Source organism: Chelonoidis abingdonii, chromosome 9 (assembly GCF_003597395.2).
Source record: "Chelonoidis abingdonii isolate Lonesome George chromosome 9, CheloAbing_2.0, whole genome shotgun sequence".
Taxonomy (NCBI): domain Eukaryota; kingdom Metazoa; phylum Chordata; order Testudines; family Testudinidae; genus Chelonoidis; species Chelonoidis abingdonii.
In genome coordinates this window covers 67,127,853-67,145,228 of record NC_133777.1, presented here as the reverse complement: position 1 = coordinate 67,145,228, position 17,376 = coordinate 67,127,853, and the positions used below count along the sequence as shown (strand labels likewise).

Sequence of the window (17,376 nt, the reverse complement as noted above, 5' to 3'; positions counted from 1 at the left end):
TGGCAGATTTTAAAAATGTTAAAAGCTAATACACCTATTCACAGAACGTCAACCCATGAGAGGCATTTGCAAGCATATGCTTACTATAAATGGCATACTTTCAGAATTCAAGGGTTGCTGCTAATAGTAGTAAGTATTTATACTATGGTAGTGCCTAAAGGCTCCAGTTGGGATTAGAGCCCCATTGTGCTGGGTGCTGTACAAAGATAGGGGAGAGAATCCTTTCCCTAAAGGGTTTACAATCTAAATAATAATGATTTTACTGATTGATTGTCAATCTGAACAATAACCTGTCTGCTAAAATGTAACAGCCAGGCATGTAAGTTTTTTTTTTTTCCAGCATAATTTGAGTTGTAATATAAAGGCTCTGTTGCTACATTCAGAATGTCTGTCTCATTTTAACTTTTTCCAGTGGGAAAGTAAAACTATACTGCGGAGTGAGCCTTTAGTCTTAGAAGGAGGTTATGAGACCTGGCTTCTTTGCTATCCCCAACACACAACAAATGCTAAAGTAACTCCACCGCCACGTGGCAAGAGTGAAGCGGTGTCTGTCTCTTGTAAGTATAGGGAAGACATTTTAAATACATTGAAAAGAATAAATAAGCAATCCAAGATTATATACAGTAATTTAAATATATATTAATAACTTAATAGTCTGCTCCTGCTCTTGCTTTAGATTAGGATGCTAATTACATATATAATCTGTTTTTGTTCTTAAAAAAGCACTATATTTCTGTGGTTTTCAGTGGATTTTACTTATCCCTCTCTGGAAGAGCTAGCTCCTCCACCACCACCTGTTGTCCATGTAAAGCCCACTCCAGCAGAAGTGACTGAGAATGATGAAATGGGAAGTAATCAAGAGGGGAGGACAGGATCACATAACACACCAACTCCAAATGCACCAGTTGCGGCTACCCCTCAGACTGATGGTTCACATGTAGTCCACCCAATATACGCTGTGATAAATGTCCCACAGGTAAGATATGTTCTTTCTTGTTTAAGCTTTCATTTAAAAGAAAACTTCTATGTAGCTGTATTGTCCATGTTAATTATATTTTATTAAAAAGAGACCTGCAAATGGGAAAAGTCTAGTTTTACTGTTTCCTCACAGCTTTCTGCATTTGATTGAGTATTGCTGACTTAATACAATTAAATTCCCAGTTACTCTGATCAAACAGCATGTGGTGAACTTGAGCATTTTGGTCCACGTCAGGGCATGGCTTACCTCTTAATTATCTCAAACCTCAGCTTCCCAGTCGCCATGCCTCTGGAGCCTGTCTTCCCAGGCTATTAAGGTGCTTTAGTGGTCTGTGTGCTTTGGTCTTCTAACAGAAGCAAGAATGTTCCCCATATGGACAATCAAAAATAAAAAGCACTGATTTGCTCTTGTCGCTGCAGGGGGCTCACAAGGTTCTTCACTTTCCTGTTGCCACAGCCCTTTTTCCTGGTTCTCTACTTTCTCCTCTTTTGGCACGAGCTTACAGCAGTCCTGTTCCCCCTTCATCACAGGAGCACTAGTTTCCTTCTCCTGGCAATGTAGATGAGGCATAAGGGGAAACTGGGTCTTCCCTCTAATTTAGACTTCAACCCAGGAACCCTAAACCATGAAATGGCTCTCACTTTTTCTTTTCCCTAGGCTGCTTTCTCAAGGGCCTTCCCTAGGCAGCCATGAAAAGACTCCTCAGACACTCTGCACTTCCCTTAGTCTCTCCCTGGTCTGAGCCACAGGCAGCTCTTAAATACATGCTCCCCCACTCAGTCACATGCTCTGTCACATGGTCAGAAGAAAGGGAAGGATATGCCCAAGTCAAAGCTGGGGCTTAATGCCCTTAAAGGTCCAGCTCACCTTGTGACAATGTGAGAACTAGCGTTGAGTTCTAATAATAATCAGTTTTAACCCTACTTACCTTCAAAGTGCTGTACAGACTGTTAATACTCACCTAATATCCTAGTTTTATTAATCGGTAAACGAAAACACGCACAGTGTGTGGTTTGCCTGAGGCCACTAAAGACTCTTAACACTGAGTTCTCAGCTCTAGTCCTGTTCCCCAACTACTAAACATTGCCTTCTGGTTTCTGGTGGAATAGGCAGGTCAAGAAGAATTATGCAAAACCATTTAAAAATCAAATGGATGATCAAACAAAATGGATGACACAACAGTCTGCTTGCTTCCATCATGTTTGTTTTTATCTGGCAGATGTAGACATTTTTAAGTTGTCTTTCAGTATTGCCCTTTCACATACCTTTTTCTTAAAACAATTTTTTTTTTTTTTTACACTGAAGAAACATTATTATTTTGATTTCTATTCAGGACTTTCCACTGAAAGCTTCATTATTATAAATCTATAGCATAGCAGCCAAGATGTTAAACGTGAGGAATAAAATCTAAGGTGTGTGTCTCCCCCTCCCCCCCCCCCCCCCCGAATATGTCTGCTTCAGCCCTCAAGGAATGTTAATAAAGACCAGGAGTAAGTAAACTGAAGTCTGCACAGAACTTTGATGGAACATCTTTCACTAATAGGTTCCATAAATGGAAGTTTTGAAAAGCAAGATGGCTAAAACAATGTGGTCAACTTTACTTGTATAACTCCAAAGGCAGTTTAGTTAAAGAAGGCAGTGTTGCTAGAAGATCCTAGTACTATGTGATATTAGGGACTGTAACAAATGTTTCTAATTGACATTTTATTCTCATTTTATAGTTGGTTTTTATTATTCCAGATTGATCGTACTAAAAAGCCTTCAGCAACATTTCTTGATGATGTTAATAGTCCAAAATCTGAAGGTACAACTCTTGACAAACATCTTATTCAGAATGGAAGAATGATTCCAGATCGTTCCACAAAGCCACCATTTGATGCAAAGACCATGCTGACAGAAGAAGAGAAAAGCCGCATACACGCAGAAACAGCTTCCATGTTGGAGAAGAGCAAACGAGAAAAAGAATTGCGGGAAAGACAACAAGAGAAACAAAGAGAGAAGCTCAAATTGGAGAAGCAGGAACAGGAAGAAAAGGAGCACCAAAAAAAGCTACAGCAAGCAAAAGAAGAGAGAGAGAGGAGACAGGAGGAAGATCAGGCAATTAAGGAACAAAAGGAAAAGGAAGAACAAGAGAGAGCACGCAAAGAAGTATTAGAAACAAAAAGACAAAATAAAACTGAACATGAAAACACTGATGCAAAAAAACCTGAACTTGAAAAAGTACCTGTGGAAGAAAGAGAAAAGGGAACTCGAACACCAGAAATGCAGAGGCGTGTGTTAGGAGATACATCTGTGACAGGAGTGTCAGTCTCAAGCAAGGTTAGTAAACAAGCAGTTCAACAGCCACAAAATGAAAATAGAGTAATCATTTGGCACAGTTTTGTCAGTGTGTATCAGATCGCTTGCACTGGAAAAGTGCCAGTGCTGAGATATTTAACTGCAAATAACTGGGTTTTGTTTGGGACCTGACATTTTGATTTTAAATTAGAGGAAAAACACACAACAAACCCCAAAGGAGCAGATCCTCATTCCCATTTTGTGCTATTTAAGCAACATAAAATGGCCAGATTCTGACAAGAGCTGCGCAGCAGGGAATGCCCTTGAGGCTTGGGAAATCCCTGCTGATATAGAGCCAATAGAACTGACTCTTGTTCTGTCTATCCTTTCATCCCCAGCATAGGCAGCATTTCAGAAGCATGGTGGCACTCTACTCTGTTATACCAATCCTCTCTTTACTGCTGTAACTTGTGCTGGGGAAGGACAGAATCACACAGCCATAATTGGTTCCCAAATGCCCCAGGTTAGACAGAACTCTTGCAGGAGAGGATAAAGGTCATAATATTAACAAGTGTGGGAAGGAGAAGTAGTCTACTACCCCCATCCAGTGTTCTGTTTGAGAGCAAACCTGCTCCCCAGTCCCTCTTCTGGCATCATACCTCCTTCTGTTATCCCACTGAAGCCTAAGAAAAGTGAACAAGATCAGTCACATTTACCCTTCTGTGGTAATAAAATAGAATCAGCTAATCGGAAGATCTGAAGAAATAGGTTGACTTCACCGCAGGTTAATGGCCACATTTACAGCTTGAAAATGCACCATAAGAAGATGTTGAAATTTTCTCTAACATTCAGATTAGGGGAGTGGAATTCATGCCTAACATCAGTGATATTAATGCAAAGGAAGTCTTTAATTGCGCAGAAGATCCATAAACTCAGATGAACAAATCTAGTGTCTTTTAATTTTGACATACATTTTGCGCTGCCCTAATAAGTGTGGGATGTTAGAAGTAAACATTTCTACTTTATATAGAAATACAAAACCTTTTACTTTTAAACTTTCCATACCATATTAAATGTAAGCAATTAGTCCATCAAATCCTTTTTGTTTATTCTTTTTTTCTTTATCAATATCGTGAAGCTGTGCTTGCAGCTTCATAATTAGAGTTGCGCCATGATTTTCTCTTCGAGGGAACAAGAAGCAAAGGGCTTAAATTGCAACAAGGGATGTTTAGGTTGGACATTAGGGAAAAACTTCTTAATTGTCAGAGTAGTTTGGCAATGGAACAGATTGCCTGGGGAGGTTGTGGGATCTGCGTCACTGGAGGTTCTTTAAGAACAGGTTAGACCAGGGGTAAGCACGCAAGCTGATTTTCAGTAGCACTCTGCCTGGATCCTGGCCTCAGGTCCAGGGGGCACTCTGCATCTTAATTTAATTTTAAATGAAGCTTCTTAAATATTTAAAAAACCTTTGTTTATTTTATATACAACAATAGTTTAGTTATATATTATAGACTTAGAGAAAGAGACCTTCTAAAAACATTAAAATGTATTATTGGCATGTGAAAACTTAAATTAGAGTGAATAAACGAAGACTTGGCATAGCACTTCTGAAAGGTTGCCAACCCCTGGGTTAGACAAACGTGTCAGGAATGGTTTAGTTCAGGGATTAGCAACCTTTGGCAGTCGGCCCATCACGGAAAACCGCTGGCGGGCCGGGACAGTTTGTTTACCTGCAGTGTCCGCAGATTCGGCTGATCACAGCTCCTACTGGCCGCAGTTCGCCGTCCCAGGACAATGGGGGCTGCTGGAAGCGGCATGGGCCAAGGGATGTGCTGGCCACTGACCGGTTGAGGTTCTTTCCAGCCCTACATTTCTGTGATTCTCTATTTCATGCTTTGTAGGGAATATATCATAATTATATGACAGGAATGAATATGGGGGTTCCAGGGTTCTGATTTGAGGTACAGAGTGCCACACTATGTACCTGTTGTAGTCACTAAAACAAACTGAGGTTTACCCTTCAATCTTTTGCTATAGCGTAATTTAGGAAACACTTGCTATAGCGAGGTGCCACTTACTCACTGACACTCAGTAGTTCCATATGAAAATTGAAAGTCTCTTTTCAAAATCTTTTACAGCACACTGGGGTTAAAGAACAACCAGAAAGTGGAGCTCAAAGAGAGGATACTGAACAAGATACTGAAAGACTTAAAGTAAATACAGAGTGTTGTATGTAGCTGAAAGAAACCCAAAGCAGATATCATATTGCTGTAATTTTATCTCATGTTAAATTCCACCTCATTTATTTTTAAGATCTTCTCTTTAGGAGGAATCTTTACTGTGTCCTGCAGCTGTTTGTGTTACTTTACATACATTTTTCATTTTTTCCTGTAAAAAGCAAAACATATTTAACTCTTTCAAGTGAAAGGACTGTATATCTCCTGTGGGATTAACAAGTGTGTCATGACTTTTTTTATGTGTGCACACACATATATATATAAAAAAAAATTCTCTCACCCCTATGGGTGGTATGTGTCTTCCTCAACCTCGGGTCCTCTACCAGAGGCCTGGCAGTTTGAGGGTTCTGCGCAGTATCTTAGCTGTTCCTAGCACTGCACTCTTCTGGACAGAGAGCTCTGATGTTGTTTTACTGGGATCTGTTGGACCACTCACCCAGCTTATGGAGTCACAGCCCCGAGTGCTCCTACCACCACTGGGACCACTTGGCCTTCACTTTCCACATCCTCTCTAGATTCCTCTTTAGGCCCTGGTACTTCTCCAGCTTCTCATATTCCTTCTTCCTGGTATGTTGCTGTCACTTGGCATGCTATATCTATCACCACCGCTGTCTTACTGGTCCTTGTCTATTACCACGAATGTCTGGTTGATTGGCCAGTACCTGCCCTGTCCGTACACAATGGATCTGCGAAGTCCCACAGAAACCTATCGCCTGCTATTCTCACAACCTTCTGCTGGAATCTCCCATCTGGTCTTGGAGGCTAGTCTAGCCATACGTCTGTGCAGATGTTCCTGTAACACATTAATGCCAGCCACATTGGTTGTGCCGTTCAGTGTATGCATAGTTCCTGCCTGCATCTTACACCTGCCACTATGTGTTGGACTGTCTCTGTGAGGCCTCTCTGCACAGTCTGCACCTTGGTCCTCTCTAGTGTGGTAGACTCCTGCTTCAATGGATCTGGTATCAGTGCCTGTTCCTGTGTGCTATGATCAGTGCCTCAGTGCTGTTCTTTAGTCCAGCCCTTTCCAGCCACTGGTAGGATTTTCCCAATGTCAGCCACCTCAGCTATCTGTCGATGGTACATCCCATGCAGGGTCTTGTCTCGCCATGGCACTTTTCTTCTGCTTGGTCTTCCTCCATGTCTGCTGCTGCCTCAGCATTCTCTCAGCAAGCTCATCTTTGGGGCCATCTTACTGATGTACTCCCTGGATGTCTCCGGGTTCGGTCCAGGACAGTGGCTTTGACGCTTCACCAAGCCCCGCCACGCCTTCTTTCCGGCTGTATACAGTCTCTGGGTGTTGGACGTGGGTGGAAACCTCCGTGCATTGTGAGGAGCTTCCGGTTGTTCCACATCGAGCAGCCTCCATGTTCCTCCTTGGCCAGCTCACTATATCCGGCAGGGTATCTGATGACCGGGCAGGGCGTATCCGTTGAAGGCGTGGATTTGTTCTTACCACTGAGCTGGCTCTTCAGGACCTGTCTTATCCTTTGGTGATACTTGGATGTTGCTGTCTTCCTTGCCTCCTCATCGTGGTTTCCATGTGACTGTGGGGACGCCAAGGTACTTGTAAGCTGGTCTGTATGTCTGCTAGTGGTCCCGCTGGTATTCCACCCCATCAGTCCTTGACACCTTCCTCTTTCACATACCATCCGGTCCACACTTCCCAGTCCGAATGACACATCCCAATATCACCTCATTGTTAGATCTGCGTCAGGTGGATTAGCGAGTCGATGTCTTGTCATGTCTTTAGCATACAGCTTGATGTCATCCATTAGAGGAAGGTGGCTGATGAGTAGTTCCACGCCTGATCCTGTACCCGTATCCAAGTCCTGTGATTATCTGGCTGAGGGGGTTAAGCCTATGCAGAAGAGCAGCGGGGACAGTGCATCACCTGTATATGCCGCACGTTGATGGCCACTTGTGCAAGCTGCCTTGAGTTGTAAACTTCCAGTGTGTCTTCCATAGTTCACATTGAGTTCTTGAGGAAGGTCCTTAAGTGTCCTGTTGACTTTGTGTAGCTCCAGGACATCCACAGATCCACGTGTGCGGCATGAGTCGTAAGCTTTCCTGTAGTCAATTCCAGGCTGTGCTCACGATTGGTCTGTCTAGACCTTGAGTCTTGGCGACTGCTCTATCTATGAGCAACTGGTTTTGAGCCTCTGGTGGTGTCTCCAAATGCCCTTCTGAGCTGTGCTCATGTACTGGCCCATATGGTCCTGTAGCTTGGCGGCTAGGATGCCTGATAGGACTTTCCATGTTGTGGGAGGCAGGTTATTGGCCGAGTAGTTGGAAGCTGTTCTGTTCCTTGCAGGGTCTTCATGATATAGTACTGTCTTCCCCCCCCCCTGTGTTTAGCCAGTTTGGTGGGAGCCTGCTGCTGAGCAGCATGCCTCGTCTCTGCTAGGCGCTAAATTCATGCTTCATGCACTGCTGTTAGTTTCTTTAGCCAGTAGGTGTGGATCATGTCTGGTGCAGGTGCTGTCCAGCTCTTCATGTTCTTGACCCGCTGCTGGATATCTTCTACTGTGATGGTGACTGGTTTCTGTTCTGGGAGATTGCTGAATATATATATATATATATATTTTTGTCATCTCACTGTTTTCCTTTTTTTTCCTTTTTGTGTTGGAGTTGGGTTTTTTTGTGTTTTGTTTGTTTTTTGTGGGGGGTGGGAGAGTCATTCATAAATATTTAGTGAGAACACACAAACACACATACTAAAGTGATTTTGATAATAAAGGAATTGGAAAATCAAATTGCTTTATATGTGCAATTAGATGGATTTGCATTATTTTGGTGTGTGATGATGAATGTCATTCCTTTAGATCAATTGATGCTAAATAATAGAAACATACTATGCGTTTTCTACCCTAGACAAAAAAAAACAAATCCAAATTTCTACTTAGAACACTAGTGGTTCTTACTGAATTGTTCTATGTGTAAGCTTTTAGCTAGATGGAGAATTTACAGAATACTAAAGATAAACTAGACATGCTGCTCTGCATAACAATAACTTCATGTGCCTTTATGTTTTAATTGTATTATATTAGTCCCAGCGGGAGCCGTTGATGAGAGCACGAAGTGAGGAAATGGGGAGGATAGTACCAGGATTGCCTGCAGGCTGGGCAAAGGTAATTATAATTTCCAAAAATCTAGACAGTTAAGTCACCTCCTACCTGAATGTGTTAATGGCTTTTATTTGCACATTCTTATAAAATAGATTTGGGTTGACATTTTTTCCCTCTTTACATTTCTACGTGATTGTTCTTATTTTCTAAACTTTAAGATTCTTGTTAATGAAATGACTTGAGCTTTGTCAGCAATATTTAAAGCATACTTTGGGAAGAATGATGCTCTTTACTAGATACTGAGATCAAGTCACATTACTGTAGTCTGCAATCTCTTCATATTAGAATTATTCTGGCCAGTGTTTTTAGTAGTTTAATAGTATTAATCAACTAGGCTAAAAACAGAGTAAAATCCCTCAATAAACTTTAATTTTTGTCACCCAAGTTTCTGGATCCAATCACTGGGACGTTTCGTTATTACCACTCGCCAACAAATACTGTTCAGATGTATCCTCCGGAAATGGCTCCTTCATCCACCCCTCCATCCACTCCACCAACTCATAAAGCCAAGCCACAGGTGACTGCTGAACGGGACAGAGAACACCCCAAATTGAAGCGATCCTACTCTTCACCAGACATAAGTCAAGCCATTCAGGAGGAAGAGAAGAAAAAAATTCCTGCAACTCCTGCAATCAGTCGTGAAAATAAGTATGTCTGATAAATTAAGTCAAAACATCACAGCTAGTACAATATGATAGGGTCTTGAGTTTGCCCACCTGAATTCTATTAATTCTTTCCTATTGGTTTACGTGGAATGTTTTTGGTAGACTTAAACTACGTAGCTGCAGAGCTCAAAGCAGAACACAGTATACAGTGATCCCCACTGAACAGTGATTTCTCCTTGTTTATCACCAATAACATATAGAGATTTTAGACACCACTATGTTGGGAGTGCTGGTAAATGCTGACTTTTAAATGGCAGCCGTTTGTTTGTCTGCGTGCTGTCAGGCCTTAGGCTGCTGTTTATTGTGAAATAAATTATATTAGGTTTAATTCCTTGACCCCACCGTTTGGAAACATTGATCTAGTCTATCCCTGTGCATCATTGCAGGCAGTATTTATAAATTGCTACAGAATCTGCCATGATTCCCTTGTCTAGTCTTGAATACCTTAAATGATGGCATTTTATGGCTTCCTTGGGCAGAATATTTTATTTCCTAGTGAGGAGGGTGGGTTCGTTGATATTCTATGTGCTTTGAGCATACGGATCTGCATCTCTGGCCAAGGACCAGTATCTCTTCAGAGCTAGTCAATACCACTTGGTTGGAGAAGTGTGTTAAATGACATGAGGCACACTGTTTAACTCAGAGGTGGGCAAACTTTTTGGGCCAAGGGCCACATCTGGGTGGGGAAATTGTATGGAGGGCCGGGGCAGGGGGTTGGGGTGTGGGAGGGGGTGCAGCGTGCAGGAAGGGGCTCAGGGCAAGGGATTGGGGCAGAGGAGGGGTGTGGGGTGTATGAGGGGCTCAGGGAAGGGGGTTGGGGTGCAGCAGGGGTGTGGGGTACATCAGGGGGCTCAGGGCAGGGAGTTGGGGTACAGGAGGGGTTCGGGCTCCTACCCGGTGCTGCTTACCTAAAGCAGGTCCGGAGTGGCAGCAGTGCGCACCAGGGCCAGGGCAGGCTCCTTGCATGCCTGCCCTGTCCCGGCCCGCACCACTCCAGGAAGCACTGCGGCCCCTGGAGGAACGGGGGTGGAGGGCTCCATGTGCACTGCCTTTGCTGCACCTCCAGGTACCTCCCCCGAAGCTCCCACTGGCCGTGGTTCCCCGTTGCTGGCCAATGGGAGCTGCGGGAGTGATGCCTGGAGGCAAGCACAACACATGGAGCTCTCTGCCTCCAGCCCCCCACGCCTAGAGGACATGGTGCCAGCTGCTTCTGAGGGCAGCGCCCGCGGCGTGGCACCCACAGCGCCATGGAGGGCAATCCTGCGGGCCGGATCCAAAGCCCTGAGGGGCCAGATCCAGCCTGCAGGCCGTAGTTTGCCCACCCCTGGTTTAACTGCAAGAGCTAAAACTCACTGGCTTCTCAGAGCTCCCAGTTTATTCTGACCTACAATATGAGGGAAGGATAGGGTGCCCACATGGCAGACCAGAGCATTACGATAGGCCATAAGGCAAGCGTAGTAATAAGCATAGAAAACTCCAGTTTGCTAACAACAGTTTTTTCCTTACAGACCAGTGTGTTACACTAAAGCTGAAATCTCAAGGCTCTCTGCACCACAGATTCGTAATCTCAACCCTGTGTTTGGGGGATCAGGACCAGCTCTCACGGGGCTTCGTAATTTAGGGAACACTTGCTATATGAACTCCATATTGCAGTGTCTCTGCAATGCACCACTTCTGGCTGATTATTTCAATAGAAATTTGTATCAAGATGACATTAACAGGTAATAACTGTTCTCCTTCTATCTTGGATTATTTTAATTAATACATGGCTGAATTCCAAATGTGTATTTACAACTGTTACTATATTTCATTGAAAACGTAGAAAATGGGGCCACGATGTTTTTAAAACCTCAGTTATATTAAAAGTAACATGTTATAAATTTGTGAGGGTCTTTCAAATGTTTGGATATGTGAGAGTGTGCTTTGCCAGGAAAACTTTCTCGTGCACCCACCATCTTGGTGCCTGTGTGTATTGCAGAGATTAAAAAGAGCAAGTCTTGCTAACAGTTGGTACAAATGAGAGAAGTGGAAAATCGCTGCATCTACCTCCAGTGAACCCTCTGTCTGTAAACAGCAAAATGTCAAAGTAAATAAAAGTTTTAACTGCTTCAGCCTGGTATACTTAAATTGTAGCGCACAAGACTCTCAGTAAGACCCCACTCCAGCAAACATTCGTCTCTGTGTGTGTGAAGTTAAACATATGCATGAGGGTTTGCAGGATCAAGACATAAGTGATTGTCTAATCTTGGGAAAACGTACTCCATCTTTACACAATCTTGGGTTAAAAAAGGAAATTTAATATTTTGTCTTGTTTCAGTGGCTTAATATAATATTCAATATTTCTGTTTAATTGTGTAGGTTAAATCTCTTGGGGCATAAAGGCGAAGTGGCAGAAGAGTTTGGCATCATAATGAAAGCATTGTGGACAGGACAATACCGATATATCAGTCCAAAAGATTTTAAAATTACAATTGGGAAGATCAATGACCAATTTTCAGGATACAGTCAACAAGACTCCCAAGAATTGCTCCTGTTTTTAATGGATGGACTGCATGAAGACCTAAATAAAGTAAGTAATTCCCTGCTGATAAATCATGCATCTCAGTCAGATTGTAGAACAGAAATATGAAATGTTTAGTGGCAGAAGTTTTGTGCTGTTATGAAGATGGAAATAAGTGGTACAATGTAAGGACTGGATTGAAAAATTTCTATGTATGCAATTGCATCTCTGCTTTATGCACCCAGGGCTCAGATTCAGGTGGGTGTTTTTGTTTAGCTTTGTTTTTTTTCCAAAGCTACCTTTCCCATTCCCTGATCTTGACCTGCCCAAGCTGTATCCAGACACTGTGTGCCCTGTCCCTGGCCCACCTCCTGTATAGAGCAGATGGGACAGGTGGTGTATAGAGTCAGCTATGCTAGCTTTGCACTACTAAGAACTTCTTTGTATCGGGAACCCTGAGCTGCCCTGTTAGGGGTAGCTTTTTGGCTGCTTTAGGACAAAGTAGCTGGAGGGGGAGCCAAAAATTGAGCCCAAAGATACTGCAATTGAGAGGTTAAATGAGTAATTAGACACGCGAATGGCCATTTAGATACAAGTAGCAATTTACACATTGTTACCTAGTGTAGCATGAGCCCATTTGTAAGACGAACGTTTCCATGATTTAAAAATGGTGATCTCTCCAAAAGCCTTGTTTAATTAAATTTTTATTTGAAAAATATTGTCTTTTCTCACACATAGAAAGGATATTGTTTAAGATAATGATGGATCATTTTTTATACTTTTTCTTACACTTGTTTTTTCCTGAGTTAAATATATAATAAAGCCAGCAATACAGTAATATGTATTCAGATGTTTCTTCATTTTAAAGTGTTGTCTTCAGTCTGTCTTTTTTACTTATTTTTATAACCTATTTTATGGCCCATTAGGAAGTAAGTAAATTGTAGCATACTTGTTCCTTTGTGTGTCTAGTGATGTTTATACATTCTCCATATCATGATCATGAGTTAAACTACTTTACCTCATCTTATTATTTTAAATTAATATCCCTGTTTTCAGAATTTTGTTGTTGCATTTAAATCTATGTCTCCCCCACACCCAGCCCCACCCCACACAGATATTGGAGGCATAGGTTGCCAGAAAGGGAGACATTTTCATGGAACAACTCTTGGCTTTTGGGGGAAAACGATGATTTGTTGCTCCTAATTGGATTCCATCAGAGTAGATATTCACAATGGGGATGATGTGAATCTTTTTAAAGTATATAAACCAGAATGTGTTTCAAATATATTATCTGTATGGCAAATTATTTGTGCAAGAAGCCTTCTGTAAACTCCTGAAATACAGATTAATTATCTAAATCAACTTCCATTTTATGCACTTGTGCTAATATTGAAGCATGCGCTGCGATTGCTTATGGGGTGTGAAATCCTAACTAAGCGTTTATCCTGTGCATCTGTAAAAAGTGCTAAAGAGGACAACACAGAAATATGACTAGATAACAATTATATAGCTTGTTGGCATGCTTAAAAATTTTTGCATAGTGTATAAAACCTTTTCATACAGCTTCACATCTTTGTACTTACATATAAAATGATGCTATATGGTGATAAGATATTTTAATTTTATGATATCCAGGCTGACAATCGGAAGAGGTATAAGGAAGAAAATAATGATCATCTTGATGACTTCAAAGCAGCAGAACTAGCCTGGCACAAACACAAACAGCTCAATGAATCTATTATTGTGGCACTTTTTCAAGGCCAGTTCAAATCTACAGTGCAATGTCTTACATGTCACAAAAAGTCCCGAACATTTGAGGCTTTCATGTATTTGTCATTGCCGCTTGCATCCACTAGTAAATGTACACTACAGGTAAGTTAGTAATAGCAAGGGAATGTGTGCTTTTACTGCAATAAAATAATTACGCATTAGCTGTTTTGTATGATGCTACTTCTGCTTCAGCCTTTTTGGTTGGGAGGTATGTCAGTCTGGCCAGTGTAACTTGCTCTAGGATGAACTGTGGTATATATGGTTGTCGCTTTCTTTCAATGTTTTTTATTTGGGGAGGATTTTAAAAAAATCAATTAATCATTTTTACCTATATGACTACACAGACAGATGTAGTGCCTTTTGTGCTACTGTAGTGTAAACAACTTTTTTGTAGTAACTAAACTCTTTATTGCAGGTCATAGTAGGATACTTGCTTTACTATTGTTGTTAACAAAGCAGTAGCTACATTTAGAAACATAACTTTTACTCCACATAGATAGTAGTTGTTTTCATTAATAGATTCATGAACTAAAGTCTCCTAATTATTCTTATGAAACATGGTGCACATGTAGCTCCTGTACAATAGCAGACAGTTATTTGAGCTACATCTTTATTTTTTTTATAAACACCAGGCTTTTAAGTGTGTGTTCTATGTTTTGTCCTAGGAATGCCTTAGATTATTCTCCAAAGAGGAGAAACTTACAGATAACAACAGATTTTACTGTAGCCATTGCAAAACACGAAGGGATTCTTTGAAAAAAATAGAGATTTGGAAATTGCCACCCGTTCTTCTGGTGCACTTGAAACGGTGAGACAATAAGTTGTGAACATATATCTATAAATGCAGTTAACTTGGCCTTAATGGAGACTTTAGTAAAGCAGTAGACTTTTTTTTAAAATACAGAATGTTATACAGACAACCTGAGCCCATGGATATCAAGAAGCTACATCTAGTTTTCATCTGCTTCCGATTTTCATAGGCCCCCATCCTGGAACCGCTCATATGAGTTGTCACGTGTGTAACTTTATCTACTGAACTCAATGGAAGTATTTGCAGTATTGCAGCTTTAAATTGTAAGGTAGTCCTGACACTCTGCTTAGCTGTGAAACTTACTGTTTAGTCTTATTTAGCTCAGATCCCAGTTAAAATTAGTGAGTAAGAAATAATTATAAACATGGAATCAGTTTGGGACATCTCTTGAACAATTGCTCTGGCTAGTGCTGATTTGTGCTCTTTCCAGATTCTCCTATGATGGAAGGTGGAAGCAAAAGCTACAAACATATGTAGATTTCCCTTTGGAAAGTCTTGACCTGTCACAATATGTTATTGGTCCAAAGAGTAATTTGAAGAGATACAACCTATTTTCAGTATCGGTAAGTAACCATAGCCAACTTTAAAACTTAGGTTTTTTAAACAAGATGGATTTACTGCTTTCTATATGTCCAGTATTACAAAGTCATTTTGAGTCACATGGGTTTCTAGGCCTCCTGCCTGGATACAAATTAAACTGTAGAAAAAAGGGAAAACAAATCTGATATTTACTGCAATGGGATTTCATGTTGGTCAAAGCATGGCATTCAAGTTTATTATTCTAGCTAAGGGCAGAAGTAGTAGCAAAGCACAATTGGTTAAATCATGAATTGGACTCTAAGAAAGGCTCTTGCCAAAAAGAAAAAGTAGTATTTTAATCTCTTCACTTTTCCCCCCCCCCAGAATCATTACGGCGGGTTGGATGGAGGGCACTACACAGCATACTGCAGAAATGCTAGAAAACAGCGCTGGTATAAGTTTGATGATCATGAAGTATTTGAGATCTCAGGATCCTCTGTGAAGTCCTCAGCTGCATATATTCTCTTTTACACTTCTTTTGAACTGCAAGCAGCAGATATAGCCACATAAAGTGTTTTGAGTGAAAAAAATTGGTTCTCTTTATAAATACACAACACCGGTATTGAAATGCATATTAATATGCAAAACAGTGACAAATATATAGCCACTCAGTTAGGGAAAGGTTGCAGCAGCTTCTCTGCAACAGGGTCTTTCTGGTCAGTGCTACTGTTTAAGTCAGAAGACTGATTGATTGATAATGCTTTTGGTAATAGCAACTTCTATGAAACCATAACAACAAGCATACTTAAGTTAAGCTTATTTCAAAACTATATTTTTAGTCTTCTCCAAAATGAAATTTTAGCTTAATTAGCAAATAAGTTTAAATGTCCTAAAAAAATCCCACAGCATATCTTGATTTGTTTTCTTTTCTATCACTGTTATGGCCTTTTCACATTTCTAACCTTAAGCTTGATTCTACTGTGAATACTCTAGAATGATGGAAACAGTTAGGAATGTAAGTGTACATATTCATTGCATACTTGCACATCAGAGCTATGTATATAATAAAATGTGGTCCTTTTGTGAAAATCTCTAGAACTCAGAGGATTGCTTTTATTTGCCAGTTCTAAATAATTGCAATACTTTAATTCTTATAGGTAGAAAAATACAGCTTTGCTTTTTCTATGTTACCCTTTGTGAATATTTCTGCATTTAAAATTATTTCTAAAGAAATGAGATTTTCTTTAATTTTTTAATACAAGATTTCATGTACACATGCATTAAGAATATTAACAAAGAAATTATTTAAAATACACTATCCTGTTAAATGTTTGTTTGGGGGATTTGTTTTTTCTTGGAGGGCTACAAAATTTGATCATCAGTCAAAGTCCCTGGGGGCTTTATTCTACATGGCAACATTTTGTACCTCTTCCACAGAGTGCAGGCATTCCACCTGGAAGGACAACCAGCTGCTCAGAGTGAATTAGTTTAGGAGCTATTTTGGATCAAGTCTACACATTTCCATTATCTGGTAACAGTTCATAGTTTCCACTCCTGACTTGCATTGGTTCCTGGAAGTCTGTCCTCTGCAGTGAGCTTTTATCACTCTGATTTGACTCTTATCCAACAGTTAGAGAGCAGTAGCACTTGAACTCATCCCGGAAGTTAACGCAGCAGCACAGTACTAGGGAATACTACACTCTTAAAGTAACTTACCTGTTGATGAGGTTGTAAACACTTTCAAAGAATAGGGGATAAACTGGTGCCCTGGTCAACATTGCCACCATTTTTACTGAGGAAGCCAATGACCTAAGGCTGTTTGTTTGAGAGCAAACAGTTCAGTGAACTAGGGAAACAATTTTACAGATGCTAAACTACTGTCTGCACTGTATTTGGCAAGCTGAACTCTGTATTCCACAGGTGCAGATGTGAGGTTAGTCATGAAAAAATGTGAAGGCAATGTTAATGTTAAATCAAGCACCAAAAACCCAGGCAATGCAGACTTAAGGTTGAAAACTGACTTAATTGGGCCTTCAGCCTATATACAACTTCATAACGGATCTATGTTACACCTGCATAAGATCATCACAGAGGGTTCTTTTGCTGAATCCAGCATAGGAGACTTTCAGCCAGCATTAGCAAGGGGTGATTGATTGCCCTAAGGAGAAACAGTTAGTGTTTTTCATGTTTACTCCAGCCAGGCTCATTAAGCTTTAATTGCTTGTTTCTCCTGTTTGATGCTATTCTGACTCTGACAGGGCACAAGCACACACATGGCAGGAGCACGCTCTATCCTGCCCTAACGCTGAGAGTGCCTCCCATTACTTAACTTTGCTCCAAGATGCAACATTTAAAGAATAAATCCTCCTTCTAAGCTCTTAGCAGAATAAGCAAAGTCTTTGAGGCAAACAGCGACCAAGAGCAGAGAAGGGCTTTGTGTCAGATGCTACCCTAGTCATGCTTCTGCATCTCTCTTGACACAAAGTAGCT

General features: G+C 41.0%; 1 protein-coding gene across 3 annotated transcripts in view; it reads left to right on the top strand.

Annotated features, from left to right (window-relative positions):
- The window catches only part of USP8 (ubiquitin specific peptidase 8), a 36,939-nt gene extending 20,962 nt beyond the window's left edge, over nt 1-15,977 (top strand). For 2 of the 3 annotated variants that reach the window (XM_032790611.2, XM_032790612.2), the window contains exons 9-20: nt 413-557; nt 747-976; nt 2,720-3,298; nt 5,395-5,469; nt 8,544-8,624; nt 9,007-9,269; nt 10,795-11,007; nt 11,645-11,855; nt 13,422-13,658; nt 14,222-14,364; nt 14,798-14,930; nt 15,271-15,977. In XM_032790611.2, the coding sequence (XP_032646502.1) occupies nt 413-557; nt 747-976; nt 2,720-3,298; nt 5,395-5,469; nt 8,544-8,624; nt 9,007-9,269; nt 10,795-11,007; nt 11,645-11,855; nt 13,422-13,658; nt 14,222-14,364; nt 14,798-14,930; nt 15,271-15,456 (2,496 nt within the window). In that variant the 3' untranslated portion in view covers nt 15,457-15,977. The remainder of the gene's footprint in view (nt 1-412; nt 558-746; nt 977-2,719; nt 3,299-5,394; nt 5,470-8,543; nt 8,625-9,006; nt 9,270-10,794; nt 11,008-11,644; nt 11,856-13,421; nt 13,659-14,221; nt 14,365-14,797; nt 14,931-15,270) is intronic. The other variant, XM_032790613.2, reaches the window with a different exon arrangement.
- The last annotated feature ends 1,399 nt before the right edge of the window (nt 15,978-17,376 follow it).